This window comes from Engystomops pustulosus, chromosome 2 (assembly GCF_040894005.1).
Source record: "Engystomops pustulosus chromosome 2, aEngPut4.maternal, whole genome shotgun sequence".
NCBI classification, from domain to species: domain Eukaryota; kingdom Metazoa; phylum Chordata; class Amphibia; order Anura; family Leptodactylidae; genus Engystomops; species Engystomops pustulosus.
The window spans coordinates 60,474,146-60,496,495 of record NC_092412.1 but is presented as its reverse complement, the minus strand read 5'-3'; the positions used below and the strand labels follow the sequence as shown (position 1 = coordinate 60,496,495).

Here is a 22,350-nt window from a genome sequence, read left to right as displayed (position 1 = left end):
AAATATACCGTCAACCTTTTGTTCACATAGGAAATCATTTCACCTCCTTTGGTGAAACCTGAGTCCATTTAGGGTATGTCACCATGAGACTCTCTAGCCTGCCACTGCTGCCGCTGCCTCTGCATGCCGTCCCCTATAGTGTCAGGGTCAATTATTGCATGTTTTAGATGCTATCTAGCCTCATTCGGTCACTCTGTCATGGCCATGCTGTTGCCCATAATTTTGGCATAATGGTGCGATTAAGCAGCCTCAGAGGCATCCATGCATGCTGCCCCTGCTGTTTCCTGTCAATTTCCGTGGTGTTTCCATCCTTTTCTGAGGTTCCCAGGTGTTTGGCCAAGCTTCCCTGTGCAGAGCCTTGGTCCCCTTGAAAAATGCTCGAGTCTCCCATTGACTTCAATGGGGCTCGTTATTCGAGACGAGCACTCGAGCATCGGGAAAAGTTCGTCTCGAATAACGAGTACCGGAGCATTTTAGTGCTCGCTCATCTCTACTTGCGACACAATTTGAATTTTAAATCCTGTGGGTAGTCCGAATTAGTCGGGTTGTCTGACTGCCACGCCCAACAATGAAAGTCGTTGCGATTGTGCCAAAATCCGATCACGTGCGGCAAAAAACCCTGTTAAATAGTCGTGAAACCCAACTGAAATGCGGTCCACGGACCCTAATAAAATGTGCCCCAATATCTTTTTCCCATTTCTAACAAGATGGCATGGCTTCCTTTTTAGCCCACGCCTGAAGTATAAATTTAAATATATGTGAAATTAATTTCTTAGTGACAGTGGTTTCTCTCAGAAATTCTATGCAAGTACTAGTGTGTACTGTAAACCTATTCCTATCACCCGATCTTATATAAGCATAATAGAGTTGAATGAACTTAAAGACAAAGCTCCTATCACCCTCTCCAAACTGTAACCGCATTTCTTCTAAATTTAGTATCTGTGCTTCTAATAAAATTTGTGAAAGAAATATCAATCCCTTCTGCCCTCAATATTTCTTCTCAGTGAGAACTCTAAATTTATCAAAATTAAAATGATCCCAAATAGGTAAAACTGAAAGAATCCCCTTCAAGCCCAGAATCCCTTTTAATGCCTTCCACACCCTATCCAATATCATAGTATCATAGTATATAAGGCTGGAAAAAGACGCAAGTCCATCAAGTCCAACCTTTAAGAATTAAATAAATGTTTTATCCCCATAACCTGTGATATTTTTTCTCTCCAGAAAGTCATCCAGGCCTCTCTTGAACATGTACATAGAATATTAAATGGAGAAAAGTCTCTGGCGGGCGCAGCCCCAACGATACCGCCGACAGCCCAACGCGTGGCTCGACTCTCCAGGGGCAGGGGTGATCACGGCAGGACTTTCCAGCGGTGCTCATTCAATGTATATAAGAAGATATCCATACATAAACATAGAAAGAGATGACGGCACTCACCGGTTCCAAAAGCATGAAAAGCGTCCTTTATTGGTGGGGAAGCATGCAGTGGGGTAAACAGACAGGTTCCGGCAACGGGGCCGTTTCACGCACTGTGGCGCTTTCTCGCGCCACAGTGCGTGAAACGGCCCCGTTGCCGGAACCTGTCTGTTTACCCCTCTGCATGCTTCCCCACCAATAAAGGACGCTTTTCATGCTTTTGGAACTGGTGAGTGCCGTCATCTCTTTCTATGTTTAAACATGTACATAGAGTCCGCCATAACAACCTCCTGCGGCAGAGAGTTCCATAGTCTCACTGCTCTTACAGTAAAGAACCTTTGTCTATGTTGATGGTAAAATCGCCTCTCCTGTAGGCGTAGAGGATGCCACCTTGTCCTGTTCACAGGCCTAGGTATAAAAAGATCTTTGGAGAGATCCTTGTACTGTCCATCAGGTATTTGTACATTGTAATGAGGTCTCCCCTCAGTCATCTTTTTTCTAAACTGAATAATCCCAAATTTTGTAATCTGTCAGTGTATTCTAATCCCCCCATTCCCCTAATAATCATGGTTGCTCTCCCTACGTAGGACATTAATTATATCCCAGGGTTAAACACTTCGCCATCCAGTGGTAGCAATAATGTCTTCTCCCAATTTATTTTAGGACGGAAAATTGACCGATCCTAGTGACTAATAATGATTTGAAGGGCATCATCCCAAACAAACCCAAAATCACCTTCCGTAATGCCTTCACCTTAAAAAGTATCCTTGCACCTAGCAAACTGAGATGCAAAGAAAATCCTAAAAATAAAAATAAAAAAAACTATAGGTGAAAAACAGTGGCGTAACTAGAGTCCACTGGGCCCCGGGGCAAAATTCCTAAAGGGGCCCCCACCTACCAAAATTTATTAAACCCATCATCATAAGGTGAGTACACCCTCTGCCATCTTGGAACTTTAGTGTCCCGCTATCTTTTAAATATAGCACTAATTAATTTGCTCACACTTTGGATTAGTGCCCACCTACTGCTATTATTTTCACTTTCCACTTCCTTGCCAAGACTAAAGTTTGGGCTTCACTCAACAGAAAATGCAGTGTAACATCTGTGGCCCCCCCTTCCCCTCCGCAAGGGCCCGGTCACGGTTGCATCCTCCCTGCGACAGCGATTGTTACGCCCCTGTTGAAAAAAAGGGAATTAGTAAGTGTGGCCATAAGAAATGCCTCTGTTGTGATATGTTGAATGTGGGGATAACATTGTTTAAATCACTTCATACAGTGGAAATGTTATATATTAAACAATAGCTCACGTGCACTTCCGACTTTGTACTTTATGTCATAAACTGTGCCTGTGGGTTCCAATACTTGGGCCGTACCATACAAACACTTCGGATCTGGATGAATGGCCACAGGCATAAAACCAAAGTGGGAATTCTAAAACAATGGGGATCATTTACTAAGGCATTGCGCATTTTCGTCGGGTTTCCCGAATATTTCCGATTTGCGCCGAATTGCCCTGGGATTTTGGCGCACACGATCGGATTTCACACGAAAGAAATTGGGGGCGTGGCCGTTGGAAAACCCGAAGGATTCTGAAAAACTGCAGAATTTAAAAAAAATAAAGTGTGTCGCAAGAATAGCACTCACATGCACCGGGACGGAGAAAGTGAACTCCGGCGGACTTCAGCGCAGCAGCGACACCAAGTGGACATCGGGCGCACGACCTTAGTAAATCCTGGCAGTACCCGAATCAGCGTCGGAGAACGCACCGCTGGATCGCGACTGGACCGGGTAAGTAAATCTGCCCCAAAATCTGAACATCTGACAATGGAAAAGAACTGTTCCTTTCCTTTGTGCTTGGCGATCTCCGTCAGCTCCATAGAGATTAATGGAACGGTCATGTGCAGCCTTCTGCTCCATTAGTCTGACGGAGCGACGAGGGGTCCGATCACTGAGACCCCCACTGATAAGCAAGTTAGGCCCAATCCTGTGGATCGGGCCTAACTTTTGTTTGTGGGAAAACTGCTTTTGTTCCCTGTTACAGGAATACTAGCAGTCTCAGCTTCACATGCAAAACACATTGAAGCAAATCTGTGAACTCCATAACGGTGAAACCAATTACTGAAGCCGCAGTAGAGTTGGTATTGTCTTTTTCTATGTATTTCAAAGGGCAATTCATAAAACGCTGTGGAGCAGCGACCTCTAGTGGTACATCACATGCACTAACATCTACCTAATGCATAACATGTTACACTATGCCCTCATGCACACTGACAACATTATTTCTATGGTTCTATGGGCTCATACATACTTCAAGATGGACAAGGAAAAGTCAGCTCACCTGGACACTGTGGTTGGAGTTTAGACAACTGCAGCAGCACGGATTTCAACCTTCGCTCAAAGGCACCATACAGAGATTTAGAAAGACACGATCCAGCTTCTATATGCAGTATCATAAAATCTTCAAGGTTTATTTTGTACAGCTTAAAAATAGGGAAATATCCCACATAGGAAACATATATGGAAAAGAAAAAGAAAAAACGGTCTGCAGGCAAAACCTACGCGTTTCAATAAAACATCTTAATCATGGCTTAGCGTTTGCGTTCGCTACCCTGACTTATATTCCCCTAATGAGCTGGTGTCATGTGACTACCAGTTCCGTTCCGAAACGGGGGAATGAACAAATGGAAATGAAGGCATATTGTTTATCCAAGTACATTTACGTTTTATACTTATGCCTATCTATCCACTGTTCTTAGACACAGAATAAGAGAAAATGATGGTGATGCATTTGAAAGGGTTAATAGAAATAGATCACGTCTTGGCGACTATTCATACCTGTCGGGATGCGGGTTTGTAGGAGGAAGATCCAGAAGGTCTCCCGCTTAAGGAGACTTCTTCTGTGGTCACCTCCCCTTTTAGGTTTACTGACTTTTTCAATGGCTACCACTTTACAGGTCCCGCAATTCCCCATATGTATGTCGCGGAAATGCCTAGACAACGCAGACACATTGACTAGAAGCGTCAGATATGCGCCTGCGTATTCTAGTTTTTAGGGTGTTCGTAGTACATCCTACATACTGTAGGTTACATTAAGTGCAGGTGATAAGATAAATAACATAGGAAGTGTTACAGTTTATATATCGTTTAATTTGGTATTCTTCCCCCGTTACCACTGATGTAAATATTTTGGTGGGTGTTAAATATGAGCATGTTATGCACGTATTACGACCACATTTATAGCAACCCTTCACTGATAACCAGTGTTGGTTTGCATCTTTTTGCCGTGTACTTGAGAACATGCTCGGGGAAAGTTGCATTGCCAAGGTAGGAGCTTTTTTAGCTGTAAATCGTACTCCCGAGTTTAAAAGAGGATACAGTGTCTCATCCGTCTGTAATATTGGGACATGTTTTTTAATAATAGAAACAATATTTTGATATTGGAGACTAAAAGTAGTAGAGAAGGTTAGTGAATTTTGTTTACCCGGCTGTCTTTTTTTCTACAAAAATGTGGAGCCTCAATGGGCGGCAAATGTTCCCTTCCCTAGCAAACATTTATATGGGAAGATGGGAGGAGCTTTTTCTTTTTTCAGAGTCAAAATTTTTTTTTCCCCCATATCAGGTGGTATGGTCGTTATATCGACGACCTGCTCCTGATATGGGGGGGTACTACTCAAGAGGCCATGGATTTTGTTGACTACAGAAATGGGAATGATATGAATCTAAAATTCACTTTTGTGCTAAATCCCAATTATATGAATTTTTTAGATATCACCCTAAATAGTGGTAGCACAATAACTATTTCCCCTTATTATAAACCAACTGCATCAAACTCCACACTTCAGGCAGATTCATGCCACCCAAAACACATAATCAAAAATATCCCCGTAGGGGAATTAATTAGACTCAAAAGAAATTGCACAAAGAACACTGGGGGTCATTTACTAAGGGCCCGATTCGCGTTTTCCCGACGTGTTACCCGAATATTTCCGATTTGCGCCGCTTGTACATGAATTGCCCCGGGTTTTTGGCGCACGCGATCGGATTGTGGCGCATCGGGGCCAGCATGCGCGCGACAGAAATCGGGGGGCGTGGCCGAACGAAAACCCGACGTATTCGGAAAAACCGCCGCATTTAAAAACCGAAAATGTGTCGCTTGGGGAGCGCTCACCTTCACCTTCTATGGGATGGTGCATTCCGGGGCGTTAAGATTATTTTCGGCGCTGCAGCGCCACCTGGTGGACGGCGGAGGAACTACCATCTTAAATCCCAGCCGGACCCGAATCCTGTGCAGAGAACGCGCCGCTGGATCGCGAATGGGCCGGGTAAGTAAATGTGCCCCACTGTCTTTGAGCAAGAGAAAAACAAATTATTTGACAAATTATCAAAAAGACAATATCCTCAGTGGATGTTAAAACGTGCTGACAATACAGTAAAAAACATCCCCAGATCTAATTTACTAAAAACGGAAAAAGAGAAAAAAAGACAGCCGGGTAAACAAAATCCACTAACCTTCTCTACTACTTTTAGTCTCCAATATCAAAATATTGTTTCTATTATTAAAAAACATGTCCCAATATTACAGACGGATGAGACACTGTATCCTCTTTTAAACTCGGGAGTACGATTTACAGCTAAAAAAGCTCCTACCTTGGCAATGCAACTTTCCCCGAGCATGTTCTCAAGTACACGGCAAAAAGATGCAAACCAACACTGGTTATCAGTGAAGGGCTGTTACAAATGTGGTCGTAATACTTGTATAACATGCTCATATTTAACACCCACCAAAATATTTACGTCAGTGGTAACGGGGGAAGAATACCAAATTAAACGATATATAAACTGTAACACTTCCTATGTTATTTATCTTATCACCTGCACTTAATGTAACCTACAGTATGTAGGATGTACTACGAACACCCTAAAAACTAGAATACGCAGGCGCATATCTGACGCTTCTAGTAACACCGCAGTCAATGTGTCTGCGGTGTCTAGGCATTTCCGCGACATACATATGGGGAATTGCGGGACCTGTAAAGTGGTAGCCATTGAAAAAGTCAGTAAACCTAAAAGGGGAGGTGACCACAGAAGAAGTCTCCTTAAGCGGGAGACCTTCTGGATCTTCCTCCTACAAACCCGCATCCCGACAGGTATGAATAGTCGCCAAGACGTGATCTATTTCTATTAACCCTTTCAAATGCATCACCATCATTTTCTCTTATTCTGTGTCTAAGAACAGTGGATAGATAGGCATAAGTATAAAACGTAAATGTACTTGGATAAACAATATGCCTTCATTTCCATTTGTTCATTCCCCCGTTTCGGAACGGAACTGGTAGTCACATGACACCAGCTCATTAGGGGAATATAAGTCAGGGTAGCGAACGCAAACGCTAAGCCATGATTAAGATGTTTTATTGAAACGCGTAGGTTTTGCCTGCAGACCGTTTTTTCTTTTTCTTTTCCATATATGTTTCCTATGTGGGATATTTCCCTATTTTTAAGCTGTACAAAATAAACCTTGAAGATTTTATGATACTGCATATAGAAGCTGGATCGTGTCTTTCTAAATACATACTTCAAGGGTTTTTTAATGTATGAGCTGACTGGCCAAGCCATAAAGGAAATCTTACATCAAAATCCATCATGATAAGCCAGGGACACTTACTCATTGATCCAGGTACTGTGACTGTGGTAATCGTCTTATATTTGGTATCCATGGCTTCAATCCTTCTAAAATTTTAAAATTATACTAATGAGCCAGAAGAACTATGTGTGGTGTTACCAGAGCCCCTCTTTCTAAGCATTTTCCCCTTCCCTCTGCCTGCTGTAATCTCACACAGTGGGAGGGGGGAGAGTGAAGTGCTCCTGCACAGTGTAACAGCCTGTGAAGCTACAGCATATATGGGCTCTGGTAACGCACCTACAGCACGTATGACTCACTAGAATATTTTAAAATAAAATTTTAGAAGGAGGGAGGCCATGGATAACAAATATAAGATGATTATCACAATGACCACCATTGCCGGGATCTATGAGTCTGTGTTTGTGGCTTGATAACATCAAGAGCTTGGAACTCCTTAATGAGGCAAAGAATAAATTCTTTTTATTGAGTTTTAGGTATGGCAACCCAAAATAGTGCCACATTTCAGTCTAAAAATGACCTTTATCAGACACGGGTTTCCGGAGGTAAGACAAAGTATGAGAATGGCGGTAAAAAAGCTAGCAGGCACTTGAGGGGGAGGAAAGAGCGATGTGATCTGCCAGAGAAGAACACACCACCCTATCCTGCTCCTTCTGTACCTGCTAGTTTTTTTTACAGTTTTACCTTTTTTTATACAGACGACCCCTAGTTACAAACAGACCTCTGTATATTGGTAATTTACTGTACTATAGCCCCAGGATACAATAATCAGCTGTAACAGTTATCACAGGTGTCTGCAATTATGTTTTATTGTAAATTCTGGTTCTTATGACAATATTTTTTAAATCCAATTGTCACAGAGACCAAAAAAAAATGTGTCTGGGGTTACAATGATAAAGTATTACATACAAATTCAACTTAAGAACAAACCTACAAGAATCTATCTTGTACTTATCCCGGGGACTGCCTGTACTGAGACCCAACCAGGTTGAAACAGTGCTGTCTACAGTTGTTCCTTCTGGAATATATAAACTGGTTTGGCTTAAAGAGAACCCGTCATGCAAAATAACCCCCCTAAACTAAATATATTTTCATAAACTGCCATTAGAGAGCATTGCCTCTATCCCTTCATTGTCCCTCTACATGCCTGTAAACCTAAGCAATGAGGTCCTAAAGCTGTATGCAAATGATCTGTGAAATGTCCAATGAAGCATTAGCATATTCAAACTGTCCACTCTATTCATGAGTGGGAGGCACAGCCACACCCCCAGTGTTTGACTGACAGCCTGTATAATGGTGTGAGGCTGTATAATGATGTGCTTCCTGGTGCTGGTGGCCACGCCCCCTGCAGCCTGTGTGTGCATGTGTGTGTGTGTTTAGGAGAGATACAGCAGCTCCAGGCAGCCATGTTACAGCAGAACATGTCAGATTCATGTGTAGCTGATGTCTGTGTCTCTGTATATTAGGAGGATGCAGCATGTCAGCAGATGCAGCACACACACTAGCAATGCTTTACTATACATTACACACAGACATGAGCAGGGGGAGGAGAGGGGAGGGGTAACAGGGGTGACATCACTGCCTCTGACCATGTGACCAGCCTCATTTACATGATAAAAAATAGATGATTTTACAATGAATAATGTATGAAATAACTAGATAAAGGCTGGGATGGGATCCTTGTGAGCTGCTCCAACAGGTAGTAGTGACAGGACTAGTGACACAGACGTGATGACAGGTGTCCTTTAAAGAGGGTTTCCCACAAATCAAGTTAGGCCTATCCACAGGATAGGGCCTACCTTACTGATCGGTGATCACGAAAACAAGGGGTCTCAGTTACCTCAGTTAGACCCCTCGTAGCTGCGGGAAAGTAAGGGGGCTGCATTTCAAGGTAGCAAAAAGAGGCATTGTTTTCCATTTAATACCTTGGAAAACATATTTGCATATTTCCCAAATTTCCTAGTGGAGCATCAGTGACTATAAGTCTCCACATGTCTATAAGGCGTCCTTAATTGGTAAGCTCTCTATAAGGAGACCTCTTACCGTCTGACCCTAGCGTTTTTTACTGCCATTCTCATACTTTGTTTTACCTTCAGCAATCCGTGGATAATGAAGGTAATCTTTAGACTAAACTGTGGCACTATTTTGGATCGCCATACCTAAAACTCAATAAAAAGCTTTATAAATTCATGATTGATATCCTCCTTGTACACCCTCTAAACCCCAAGTGATGTGTACTTATCTACAAGCTTGGGTAGTGTGTTCTGCTGGGATTATTTTTGGAAAATAGCAAAAGAGAAAATAAGATTTTGAGAAAAAAGTGGTGTAAAATACTCCCAAAAAGTTGTATGTATCATCTTGTCCCACAACAAACAACACTTGACAGAAAAAAATAGGTTTTATGTGGTAATATCATTTTTCTCTTTCTCAATAAATGTTTTTATGGTGTTAAAATAGTAAAATATTTGAAAACTTTGACATTGATATCACACAGTGAACGCTTTGTCCTACCAAAACGTAAGTGTAAGGCCACAACTTGCAGTGGCAGTAAGGGGTTAATGACCTCAATATTTGGTGACAATATCTCCCCTCACAGCCTCTTGTATACAGGACAAGGTATTCCCGCAGCCTAAGGGTTAAATGTTGCACGTGACGCCTCACAGCTTCTTTCTATTGGCTCAAGTCATCATTTATTCCATCCTATCAGTGTTTCAGTCTTGGAGAGTCAAAACAAGCCCACGCCGGCTCTCCTTCAGCCTATCAGGGGTGACAGAGTGGAGTGATTGACAGAGAAGCCGACCAATGGAAACACATATTTGTGCGGGTGCACCCTCTATAGGTGGGACACAGATCAGGAAATATTCTGCAAGAGGTTAACCGGGAGTGACAGATAACTGGACCAATAGCAGCCTCGGCTGTCAACGTCCTGACCATTCAGGATAGAGCTAATGGCGAGTGGGCGGGTTACGGGAGTTTAGAGGAAGGTGCATGTAGTTGTCCTGCGGGAGAGAAGATGGCGGTACCCGGGGCTTGTGTTGTATTTGCAGCTTTGTGGCTGTTGTGTGGAGGGGCATGGGCGTCTATAGGCTTCCTCAACCTGGAAGAGCTGACGGAGATGAAGTATGGGATTGAGATCCTGCCGGAGCCGGTGATCAGGGGCCAGGTAATGCGGGAAGTAGCGCTGCAGCAGCTGTCACTGCACTGTGATGGCCCCAGGACGCCTGCTACACGTGTGTGCCCTCTACTGCCACCCATCCTGGTGCACCTGCTCATTCACCTGTGACCTGACCACCGCTGTCATGTGACAGGTTGCCAGCCCTGTGGCCGGCGTGGGCCAGCGTGGGCCCGCCCTGTTCCATGCCTTTTATTGTAGTGCCAAATGGACGCTATGATGCTGTGATGGATCCGGTTGGTAACCAGCGGACTCCGTTCCATTATAATGTATCTTGGTCACCAGATGTTGCTGGCGTTATGTTATATGGCGAGTGGTTGGTAGAGCCAAATGTGGGCACCACTGTGCAGTAAGGATGAGCGGACCCGATGTTTGGGTTCAGCTGCCTGACACATACATATTTCCGGATCGGCTACCAAACAGCAAATCCAGCAAATGAACACAACCAGTCATGGCTGTGATTGGTCAGGGGTGTTGCCTGGCTTCATTCGCTTACTTCAGCAAGTCTTAATTGTAATACATTTTTATTACAATTCCTGCCAGTTTAGTTTTCAGGTGCGTCACAGATTTTCAGCTCTCCAGCTGTTTTATCTGTGTATGGTCACAAATTCACTGAATTCCTTACCAAGCATGAACTTTAAATCTTATTCCGGATTCCTAACATTATTTTCAGATGGCTCAGTCCTGCACACATATGCTCCAATGCAGAAGTGGATTATAATAGAGGCGGCTTGGGTGGTTGCCTGGGGCCCGAGCCTTCTAGGGGGCCCTCCACATTTTATACTGAAAAGGACCTTTACCCGTGAAATCCTCGTACATCTGCCCCTGCTCGATACACATGTACACGAGCCATTTCAAGACCTTTGGAAGCAGACAGAAAGGACACATCTTCAATTCCACAAGAAAGTTGAGTCTAGTACCATATGTTGGAAGTGAATTCCAAACTTGTAGGGTCTGTAATATTCATACAGCACGGGGCCCTTGGCAGTCTTAAAGGACATCAGATTTACTGATGGTAGATGTCCCAAACTTGCTTGTCTGTTACATTTGTTAGCGGAAGACAACACTTTTGTTATATCCAGGAATAGCTTAAGGCTGATGTCACACATGTTGTTTTTGGTCTGTAATAAAGCAACTGTTTCACAGCTGCCTACACTTCTAGAAATGAAGATAAAAGGGCAGCCAAACGCATTCTTTAAACCAATCCAAAAACATAACCTGTGGCATCACTCCTTTATAAAAATATTGAAATGAGCTGGAGGTGCTCCAGCCTACGTTGCCCAAACGCTTCTCTGCTCCATTGCCTCCTAATATATGCTGCCCCCTCTGTGTACATGGCAGACTGGTCACGGGTGCTGATCCGCAGACGGGCACCAGGCTCCCATTAACACGTGCCAGCTGTTGGTACTTGCTGCAAGCACTGGGCCATAGAGGACCAATATTTATATGATTGCATCCTGTGTCCATACATTCTTTCCTTACTCCATCAGATGGATGTGTCTATTTAATTTTATTTTATGGGTTTATTTCTTTTACTTTCTCAGGTTTGTTATAGTTTTAGGTATATTTAGATTTGTGGTCTCTAATTTGAAAAACAGAAGTGCGCAGATGGTTTCACTTCCTTCATACTGGTAAAATGTTCACACTTGTTGTGGTGAAATGACCGGAGAGCACTATTTTCTTTATTTGACCAGTCGCCTAGTAAATGCCAAATGGTGAAGTGGCATTCGGCTTCATTCAGTGTTAACTTCTAGCTTGGGGATAGGTGATTGCAGTTTCCATCACAATCCAGTTTTAATATTCTGATATTCAAAGGAAATCTACCATAAAAACCAAGGATGATAAACTAGAGACACTTGCTCATAGATCCAGGCACTGTGACGATGGTAATCTTCTTATATGTGTTATTGATTACTTCCATCCTTCTAAAATCAACGTTTAATATTATATTAATAAAATTAGCCAGGAGGGATAACGATGCCCCTTCATGCTGAAGCTTCACAGGCTGTTACACTGTGCAGAAGTACCTAGCCCTTCCTCTGTGTGCTGAAACTTCCTCTGCTGCAGTGAGATTATATCAGTAGGAGGCAGGGGGAAGTGCTATGGGAGCACAAGGGGAGGTGTAACAACCTGTGAAGCTACAGCACAGCGGTATTGCCCCCCAGGAGCCCTTCTAGTTCATAAGCATCAGTTACTGGACTCGGCAGGAAGGTGTCACTTCTGAGGCCTGTGCTTCGCTTCGGTGGTGACCTGCCCTCCGAAGGCCTGTGTATAAGATACAACAAAGTTGGAATATCTGAGCCTATTATGTATTTGTACTTGCCCTAGTAAATTTTGTTATTAGTGGCCAAACCCTTTAATGTGATTTTTGGTGTAGTCTGTTATACAATTTTAGTATATTTGTCCCACTATGTTTATTATCAGAATCCGTGATACGTAATGTGATCAAAGCCTTAGGTGACGTGTTAATGTTTCATAGTCACATTGAAGATAAGGTTGGAAACAGACAAGTCTATCATATCCAACCTATCATTTTAAATTGTGGATTCTGAGGATGTAACAAGCCCTATGAGGCTGATTACCCCATATTAGAGAAAAAAATCTTTTTCACTGGAAAAGTAATTAGAGCTAGAAATCTAGTTCTTATAACTTGTAATATTATAATGTTCACAAAAGGCGCTGAGCCCCTCTTTATTTTTTTCGTTACCTTACAGAGCAAAGCTGACAACATTGTTACCATTGCCTCAAAATATAAGCAGAATTATGAATGTAAGCTTCCGGCGGTGGCTGTGAAATTTCATCAGGAGAAGGAGGACGACCCTCAGACCTACGCAGGCCTTGGAATATCGGAGCTTCTGAAACCCATGGACGCAGCGCCTTGTTTGACTAAGGTATAACTTGGTGTACCGCACTCTCATCTATACGGCTGATTTATTATCTTATACATTTGTTACTTCTTACCTGCATTACCTATGCTGTTACCTGTTATTTGTTTTTCAGACCAAAGACTGGTGGACTTATGAGTTCTGCTATGGAAAACATATACAGCAGTACCATATTGAAGGTATATTGACTATCCTAGCAGTTTGTATCAATTCAGCATGTAATAATTAGTAGAAACAGCAGTGAAACATGGAGTGAATAGTCTGTGTGAACACTAAGGGTTAATAGCTTCTCTGCACTGTGTGGAAAGTGCAGAGTAGAAGGTGGAACTGCTGAGGAGTGTGTGGTGCAGAGAGACGGAGAAAGTTCTGAAGAATCACAAACTGGACATATTCTTTGCTGGAGACTTTCATCCGCAGCACTGAACACATTGAGCTCCTGCGCTCCCCTGCATCTTGATCCCGGCACTTGTCTTTTGCTAAAGTTGACATTCCGGGATCACCTAGAAAAGAAGCTTATAATTAGCAGCTCAGAGCCCAAGGAAAAGATGTCCAGTGCTAATTATGCACGCCCTCTACCATGCTAGGAGGTGCAGGGGGGGGGCTTGCATAATTAGCAGCCCAGAGCTTCGGACATTTCATCCCTGCACTCAATGCTGCTAATTATAAGCTTCTTTTCTAGGTGATCCCGTCGTGTCAAGACTAGCAAAGGACAGCTTAAGCGATTTAAGCTTGTTCTTTTTGGTGTTTTATCTTATCAATTATTGATGTTTATCCCTTCATACCGTGGAAGACTGTCTTTAGTGGGGAAATAAAATGTTTTCTTATGGTACCCTACAATAATGAGATACTACTTAGAAAAGCATGCAGGGACTCCTTTACCGTATCCATAAGGAATATATAAATTCTGCAAAAATAGTTTTAATTTGTGCAAATTAGCGCTCGGCACTCATGTGCACCCGGTGCTCTAATAATTTATTCATGCCTCCTGCTAATTTTATATCCCGCCCTCTCTTTGATTCCGCAGTTGCATGAGTGTTCCTGAGAGCCGGGTGCTGTCACTGACTCTCAGGAACACTCATGCATGCGCAGTCGGCTCCCTTTACTGCCCTGCCTCCCTCAGTGCTGGCACAGATGCCTGTTGTGGGGGAGAAGGCATTGAGGGAGCTGATCACGCATGCGCAAGTGTTCCCAATGGCTGGGTGATGTTGCCCCGCTCTTGGGAACGCTCGTACATGCGCAGTTCACTCCCTCAATGTGCCGCTGCCTTCTCTGCAGTGCGGCTGCAAGCACCAATGCTGGTTGTTGGAGGGTGGGCATTGAGGGAGCCAACTCTTGGGAACCTCATGCAACAGCTAATTCCGAGTGAGGGAAGGAGGATATAACATTAGCAGGAGGCATGAATAAATTATTAGAAGAGTGCCAGATGCCAAGGGTGATGTGCACAGGAGCGCCCGGTGCGTATATTAAAAAGACGATTTTGCTGAATTTACATTTGTTTTATGAATTGAGTAAAGAAGTACCTTCATCAGCGCACACTGCTAAATATGAGTGTGCTTGGCTTACTACATGCTCTTCCAAGTTTATATGGACATAGATTGATGCTGTGATATAATGCTATGACTGATGATATTAATAAATATTTCTGTCCCTCCAGAATCTGAAGTAAAGGGAGATGTACTGTATTTGGGCCACTATCAGTCAGAGTTTGACTGGAACAATGAAACTGCAAAGGTAAGTTGTGTGTGACCTAAAAACTGTAGAAAATGCTTGGAGAGTATTTAAGCAAAGCATAATTGTGCGATATAAATAATGGGGCTTATTAATGTGTCTGCAACACAATTCTGTCATAATGTGCACTAAAAACCTGTCTGTACCACATTTATAAATGGTTTTAGACCGCCAATAGGAGTGCCAGAAAACTATTTTAACACAAGGAGGCGTGGTCTATGGAAAGGGGTGTGGCTCAGTACCAAAACCATCCGAGTGCCAAAATGAATGCAGTTTTCTGGCTTAAACCAACTAATGGGAGCTGTGAAGTACGACTTGACAGTATTTATACTACGACATATTTATAATCCACGATCAGACTCTTATATGAATCTTGTGCAGAAGAAGACTGTCTAACCCTGCACTGCTTTACCTTACACCACTTTTCATAAATCTGCCCCAATGTCATGGTAGGCCTTACCCTATATGTACATATTTAAAGGGATTAACCCCTACCTGTATTACATTGTATATTTGCTTTGTAATTTGATACATACAGTTGAGGTTAGGATATATAATACAGCAGACACTTACCCCAGACGCCATTGGTGCCTATTCAAAGTTATTGGCACCAAATCCCTATTAGGGTTGCACAATGCTTCAAATACAGTAGTATTGCAGTATATGGTAAGAATGATCAGACCATCTAGGGTTCATATACCGAGTACATGATACTTTTCAGGGTTTTCTTATTTTACTCAAAATTTGGGTATCGATGCAACCCTAATCCTTATCCAGCTTTTGTCGCTGTGGCTCTTTCACTGTGCAGTGATTGTTATACATAGGTTTAGTGTTGATCCTGCACACCCGATACAGCGGCGGCTGTGCTCTGTATTAGTCACATGACTGCACCACTGAGCCTCTGTATACCATCTCAGGCTGGCGGTGACGGGTGGTAAAGAAAGTCATTTATATGTAGTAGGGGACATCAGATTGTGTTGGAGTTACTGAAAAGTCTCCCTGGAAATGTGTGTTGTAACTCAATCACCTGTGTCGCTCTGCTGACATGCGTTGTACTTTTTATTTTTAATTATTATTTAGGCATCAAAACACCACAGATTAAAACGTTACCACAGCCAGATGTATGTGAATGGCTCAAAATGTGACCTGAACGGCAAGCTTCGAGAAACTGAAGTCAGAGTAAGTCTGTGATTTTCTGCTGTCTGTCTGTGATTTTCTGCTGTCTGTCTGTGATTTTCTGCTGTCTGTCTGTGATTTTCTGCTGTCTGTCTGTGATTTTCTGCTGTCTGTCTGTGATTCCGTTTCTCTTTAGATCATTGAGTTCAGAAGTTTAAGAATCTTTCAGCTCCATACTCTGCCTAGTGGCTGGAAGTCATTATTACAGTTGCATCTCCCATTGAAGTAAATTGGAGCCAAACTTTGAGTTCCGACTTCCAGCCATCAACAACTTCTATGGGCACTTACGCGAGGCAAATCAGCTGATCAGGGTGTGGACTGTGAATGTTAAATATTAGAAAACCCCATTAAGAGCTTCCTCTGCAACAGTTATGTACTGTCTCTTTAATAAATGCAGTTCATTAGGTTATCTCTAGGAAATGATTATTAGCCTCCTTATCATTCTGAAGTGGACAGAGCTCAGAAGGCTTTCAATATGCTGCTCACTACAGGGGAAAGAAGCGGAAAAAAGGGAGAAAATCTGTTTAACTTAATGAAGTTTACTATTATCACCTACTCTATTCATTTCTGCAATAAAGAAAATTGCTTCAAAGTTTGATTAGTCTTTTCAAGTCTTTTACAGATTCTTATTCTGTATTTGTGTTTGAATGTTACCTGCTTCTGTAAAATGGTTATGTGACTTCGTGAAAACTATAACGGGATGTATATTTATTTGTCTTTTCAGTTTGTGTGTGAGGAAGGCTCAGGAGATTATATTGCTCGTGTGGATGAACCTCAGTCTTGCACTTATGTTCTAACCATTCACACCACTCGTATCTGCAATCATCCATTCCTGCGCCCGCCAACCACTGGCACACCACAGCCCATCAGATGCCACCCTGCTCTAAGCCCTGAGCAGTATGTAGAATATGTAAAAGCACAAGTGTGTAAGTGTAGCAGTTTTTTTTTTTTTTTTTTCCTCTAAGGTTATTCCAATTTCTGAAGTTGGCCATTACTAAAGTTGTGCTTTGACTTATTTGGCCTATCCAGAGATTTGAAGAGTGGTAGGGCGCATTCACAGCCTGAATGGGATTCCCCTTCTCCTAATTCTTGGGTTCCTGTTTTCATCATTGGGGGGGGGAGGTCCCAGATGTTGGACCACACCGATTTTTGGAAAGTTATTTCCGATGCTGTGGATTGCGATAGCATCCGAAGTTGGGAAATCCCCTTTGAGTAGTTATCTGGCCTCTATATTAGTTTTGATACTGATGACCAATCTGCAGAACAGGTTATTATCTTTTGATCAGAACCTAAACGCTGGATATATCCGGGAACGTATTTTAAAGTTTTGTGATTAAATCTGCTGGTAGACTTTCTTGTAAAGTGTTAATATTCAAATATTGAGTCTGTTTCTACGTACAGGCGGTCCCCTACTTAAAGAAACCCAACTTACAGACAACCCATAGTTACAGACGGGCCCCTCTGCCCACTGTGACCTCTGGTGAAGCTCTCTGGATGCTTTACTATAGTCACAGACTGCAGTGATCAGCTGTAAGGTGTCTGTAATGAATCTTTATTGATAATCCTTGGTCCAATTACAGCAAACATTTTGAAACTGCAATTATCACTGGGGCAAAAGAAAAAAATTTGTCTAGAACTTCAATTATAAAATATACAGTTTCGACTTGCATACAAATTCAACTTGAGAACAAACCTCCGGACCCTATCTTGTATGTAACCCGGGGACTGCCTGTATAAGCCTTTGGGTAACTGACCCCTCTATTACTTTTTCAGACATGTAAAATATGTATGGTTCCAGTCTTAATCTCACAGTTATAAAATGGCCTTATCTTTACAGTTGACACAAAGCGAATAGTGGAGGAACTTTCTGAGGAATTGAAGACCCTTGATCTTAAAACTTCAGCACCAAAAAGTACAGATTCTTCGGATCAAGAAAAACCTCCAAATACATCAGAAACCAAAGAGGAGCATCAGAAGGTGGAAGGTGGTAAGTGCGAACTCTAATGTAGTGAGGCCACTGTTTTGTACGATCTATAAAACACTGTATTTAGGTTTATACGTCCAGAACCTCATTTCCCCTTATATCTGCTATTGGGTAACATTGGGGAGACCCTCCTACACGTCACATTGCAGACCGGCCATCCTCTTCTTGCTTACGGAGAGGTCAGGAGTGGGGCACTTATATCTTATTGTGTCTTTATAGACTTTTTAGGTTGACAGGACCAGCTATATGTCACTGCAGTAATGACAATATTCTGCCCAAACATGCAGCAATGCCAAACCCAAAAAGCAAATCTACCTGTGTAGCCCTTATCCCAGCAGTGGTAAAATGTAGTCATTGCCACCATTCATTGCAGATGTCCTAATGCTGCCCAATGTGTCCTGATGCTATACATAAATTACAATAAAAATACTTAAAATGTATTCATTTTGAGAAATGTATTTCTGAATTTTTGGGACCCACCAAATCACTCTAGTAAGAGAGACCTGGCTGTAGTACGTGGCTCCATCATAGTCACACAAAGATATATCAATATTCTCTGCTCCTCGTGCCTGCAGATTCTGCTGGGTTTTTAATGTGGAAGTTTTCCCTTTAATCTTCTAGACAGATGGGTGCATTGTGCCCAATATAATTTTATTTATTTATTTTTTTACAAGAATCTGAAAGCACCAAGGACAAACCTGCTGGGAATCTAGAGCAGGAAGAAACTGAGGCTGATTTCTGGAATAAAATAGTACAGCGACAGGCACCAGAAACACAGGCACCAGAAGCCGATCCTACGGTAAGCATGGAATTGATTTTTAGAAAAGTTCCTACTATTACGATATTGTCACTTTTTATATGTTTACCCTATAGCAGTGATGGCGAACCTTTTAGAGGCCGAGTGCCCAAACTTCAACAAAGACCTACTTATTTTTCGCAAAGTGCCAACACAAAAATTTAATTTGTGATTTATACTCCATTCTCTGTCACAGCTTTCATTGATACCAGCACCTGAGGACACCAATATGGCCGAAAATAGTCCCAGGTACAACTGTCACATTAAAATAGCTCTGTGCACAGCAAGTCCTGGGCTGTCTGGGACTGCAGGAAGATACCTAAAGTCATCTCTGGTGATGGCCCGAGTGCCCACAGAAAGGGCTCCGAGTGCCTCCTCTGGCACCAGTGCCATAGGTTAGCCATCACTGCCCTATAGAAACTGTTATAACATCTAGACATTTCTGAGAAAGCACATGTGGCTTACCACATATGCATAGCTAGTATTTCCTCCAAATATTTAGGTGGCCCACCTATATTCCCCTCAAGTATTGTGATTATCTTGTCTATTTGTTATGTCAGGGAGGGGTCGTGCGTGCATGCCCTTAGACAGGGGAAGGGCTTGGAAGTGCATGTCCTTATACAGGGGAAGGGGTTGGGAGTGCATGTTTTTACTCAGCGGAAGGGAAGGGGTTGGGGGTGCATGTTTTTACACAGCGGAAGGGAAGGGGTTGGGAGTGTATGTCCTTAGGCAGGGGAAGGGAAGTGGTCGTGAGTGCATGTCCTTATACAGGGGAAGGAAAGGGGTTGTGAGTGCATGTCCTTGCAAGGGGGAAGGGATTGGGAGTGCATGTCCCCTTACACAGGCCGAGGTTGCCCATTCAGTGCTTTTGTAAAAGGACACGCTGTCCTGTCAATGTTGTAATGTTTTACAAATTTCTAGAAAAAATGGCAGAAAAGTGAAGTGCAGAGTACATTTCTGGGATGACTCTCAACAATCCTGGGAAGTAGTCCCAATGATAATGCCTAGAACATCCAGTATTTAATTCTCTGGTGTTTAGTTACCCCACTCTGCTAGTGTTGAATCACTTGCTAGGTCAGGGTATTGGGGTATTGGGACCCTTTGTGATTTTAAATGTGTTATTTCACTCAGTACATTTACATTGAGATATATATAGTAACTTAAACCCTAGTAAAAGTAAAATTTTGATGTTGGGATATGGGTAACTAGTGACTGACTGCACAGTCTTTTGGAAAAATAGTTTGAATTCCCTGCCGAACATTGGTACAATTGTTAAGTGCTTTTTAAAGTTGGCACAAAACTCTAACCTGTGATTGGTCCTTCTATTCATTTTTATTATTTTTAGGGAAAATCCTAACTAAAATACCCAGTCTGTGCAAAAAAAGCAACTCCCTCCCTTTATTTGAAACCGGTGGGGTATACAAATTATACTGTCTTGTTGTATTTTAAGATTCAGGATTACCGTACATTCTCTGTAGGAACAAGACTATGCAAAGTATTTAGGATATGAAGAAGATTTTCCACATAACAATTTAAACCAAATTTTTGGTTTTGCCAACTTTGCAATTTAAAGGAAAATTTAAAGTGAAGAAAAGTGAAGTTATAATCCAAGTCAATCTTTGATGCAGGAGGCCGGGTAGTGGTAAGTGCAGCTGAGATGTTCTCGCTGCTTCCGGGTTCTCGTGCCGCTCTGTGTCCTGACTCCTGACATTGGTTGTATGCATCGAGGTCAGAGCAGAGCGCTTGCAGGAGTATACCCAGGAGTGGTAAGTACCTGTCAGCTGTACTGGACTGCTCCTGGGTCCTCTCCTGCTCCTGGGACAGCTCTGCTCCAGGTCCTGATGCCGGCACATGCAGCCTGCATGGAACACAAAGCAGAGAGGTACATGGAGGAGAGAAGAAGCTGCAGTGTGGTGCAGGGAGCAGACTTTAGTTGTTGATCGTTTTTAGCAGAGATGCACAAATTATTTTCATCGTATGGCCGCATTGTCATACAGTTCAGCTTCAAGGGGCCTCACCTGGGACCCCCACCTTAGAAGCACCAACTACTAGTACATTGCAAAAAATACCCCACGACTTATAAATGTCATGGTACAGCAGAAACGTCTGACAATAACTGATACAGAGACTTCACATCAGCATAAATAGCGTATAGACCCCAGACCAGACAATAAAATTCAGGCCTCTTCCAACACTCCTCCTGCATTGGGTACCATAATTCTATGTTTTAACTGGTCTTTTTCTAATGCTGGTGGCAATCCGCACTGGATCCTAATGCAGGCAGGACGAGATATCCAGGGCACACAACCTGCATCGGCTCTTCTATCTGGGGCCACTTTACCTGTCTTTAGTTTTTATAAGTAACAAAGGTGCTCTCCACAGTTCAGCAATGCTGTTTTATAGAGGCAAAGCTTCGGCTTTGTAGTTAATTTGTTGATATGTTGAGTTGATTTTATACTTGACCTTTTTTTTTTTTTTTTAAACCTATCCCTAGGAAGAAACGTTCCCCAGTCTCAGTGCTCCAGATGGAAGAACAGAAGGTTTGTGCTTTTTCCGACACCTAGTCTCCTAGGCCAGTGGCAAGTCTTTGGTCTGTCCGTGAATCTCAGACCCTGCACTGCATAGACTTCACTGACTGACCAGAGTGCAGAGGACAGCACTAGATATAGATATATCATGAGTCTCATCCTATGCACTGTGGGCATTGAGATGTGTCCAGCCCATGGTACTTGATTCAGTGTTCTTATTCTTATAGACTTTGCATTCATATGTCAATTTCCGTATTGGCGACCTCTAGGTGTTAGAGATGCTAAATCCAGCATGGATATACCAGGGACACTTGCTCCTAGATCCAGGCACCAAGATTGTGATATTCTTCTTATATTTGTTAACCATGGCTTCCTTCCTGCTAAAATAAACTATTGAAATTATGAGCAGAACGGCTTGGGGTATTACCAAATCCTTCATGTGCAGCATCTTCACAGGCTGTTACATTGTCCAGAGCACTAACACCACTCCCCCACTGTGAACTAATACTCACTGCTGCCATAAGATTACAAAGGGAGGGGTGAAGTGCTGAGGGAGCACTCTGGTATCACCCCCCCCCCTAAATGCCTGTCATGCTCCATAGCATAATTTTAAAAGTTGATTTTAGATGGAAGGAGGCCATGGATAGCAAATCTAAGAAGATTACCACAGTCACAGTGCCTGGATCTATGCCCCTGATTTATCATACTCGGTTTTGATGGTAGATTTCTCTTTTTAAGTAGATCTGATGGTAGGTTCCCCCTAACATTCTAAGCCCTAAACGAAAATTTCCCTAATCCTTTAATACTTCCTAACCTGATCTAAACCTTCACACTTCCAGTTTTACACGTACACAGTAGCTCCTGCACTTGCGGCAGAACGCATGCACGTATAAAGTTTAGATCAGGTTTAGGGAAAGATTGTTTAGGGCCTGGAATGTTAGTAGGAACCTACCATCAGAGATACGATAATATCTAGATTCCTGATGGTAGGTTTCCTTAAAATAAAGACAATTATGTTTAAATT

General features: G+C 42.6%; 1 protein-coding gene across 3 annotated transcripts in view; it reads left to right on the top strand.

Annotated features, from left to right (window-relative positions):
* Positions 1-22,350, top strand: part of OS9 (OS9 endoplasmic reticulum lectin) — a 68,782-nt gene that overhangs the window by 31,351 nt on the left and 15,081 nt on the right. For 2 of the 3 annotated variants that reach the window (XM_072134849.1, XM_072134848.1), the window contains exons 1-9: positions 9,951-10,220; positions 12,944-13,120; positions 13,230-13,293; positions 14,769-14,845; positions 15,923-16,021; positions 16,743-16,944; positions 17,856-18,005; positions 18,677-18,801; positions 21,293-21,338. In XM_072134849.1, the coding sequence (XP_071990950.1) occupies positions 10,071-10,220; positions 12,944-13,120; positions 13,230-13,293; positions 14,769-14,845; positions 15,923-16,021; positions 16,743-16,944; positions 17,856-18,005; positions 18,677-18,801; positions 21,293-21,338 (1,090 nt within the window). In that variant the 5' untranslated portion in view covers positions 9,951-10,070. Of the gene's footprint in view, positions 1-9,950; positions 10,221-12,943; positions 13,121-13,229; positions 13,294-14,768; positions 14,846-15,922; positions 16,022-16,742; positions 16,945-17,855; positions 18,006-18,676; positions 18,802-21,292; positions 21,339-22,350 lie in introns of those variants that run through there. The other variant, XM_072134850.1, reaches the window with a different exon arrangement.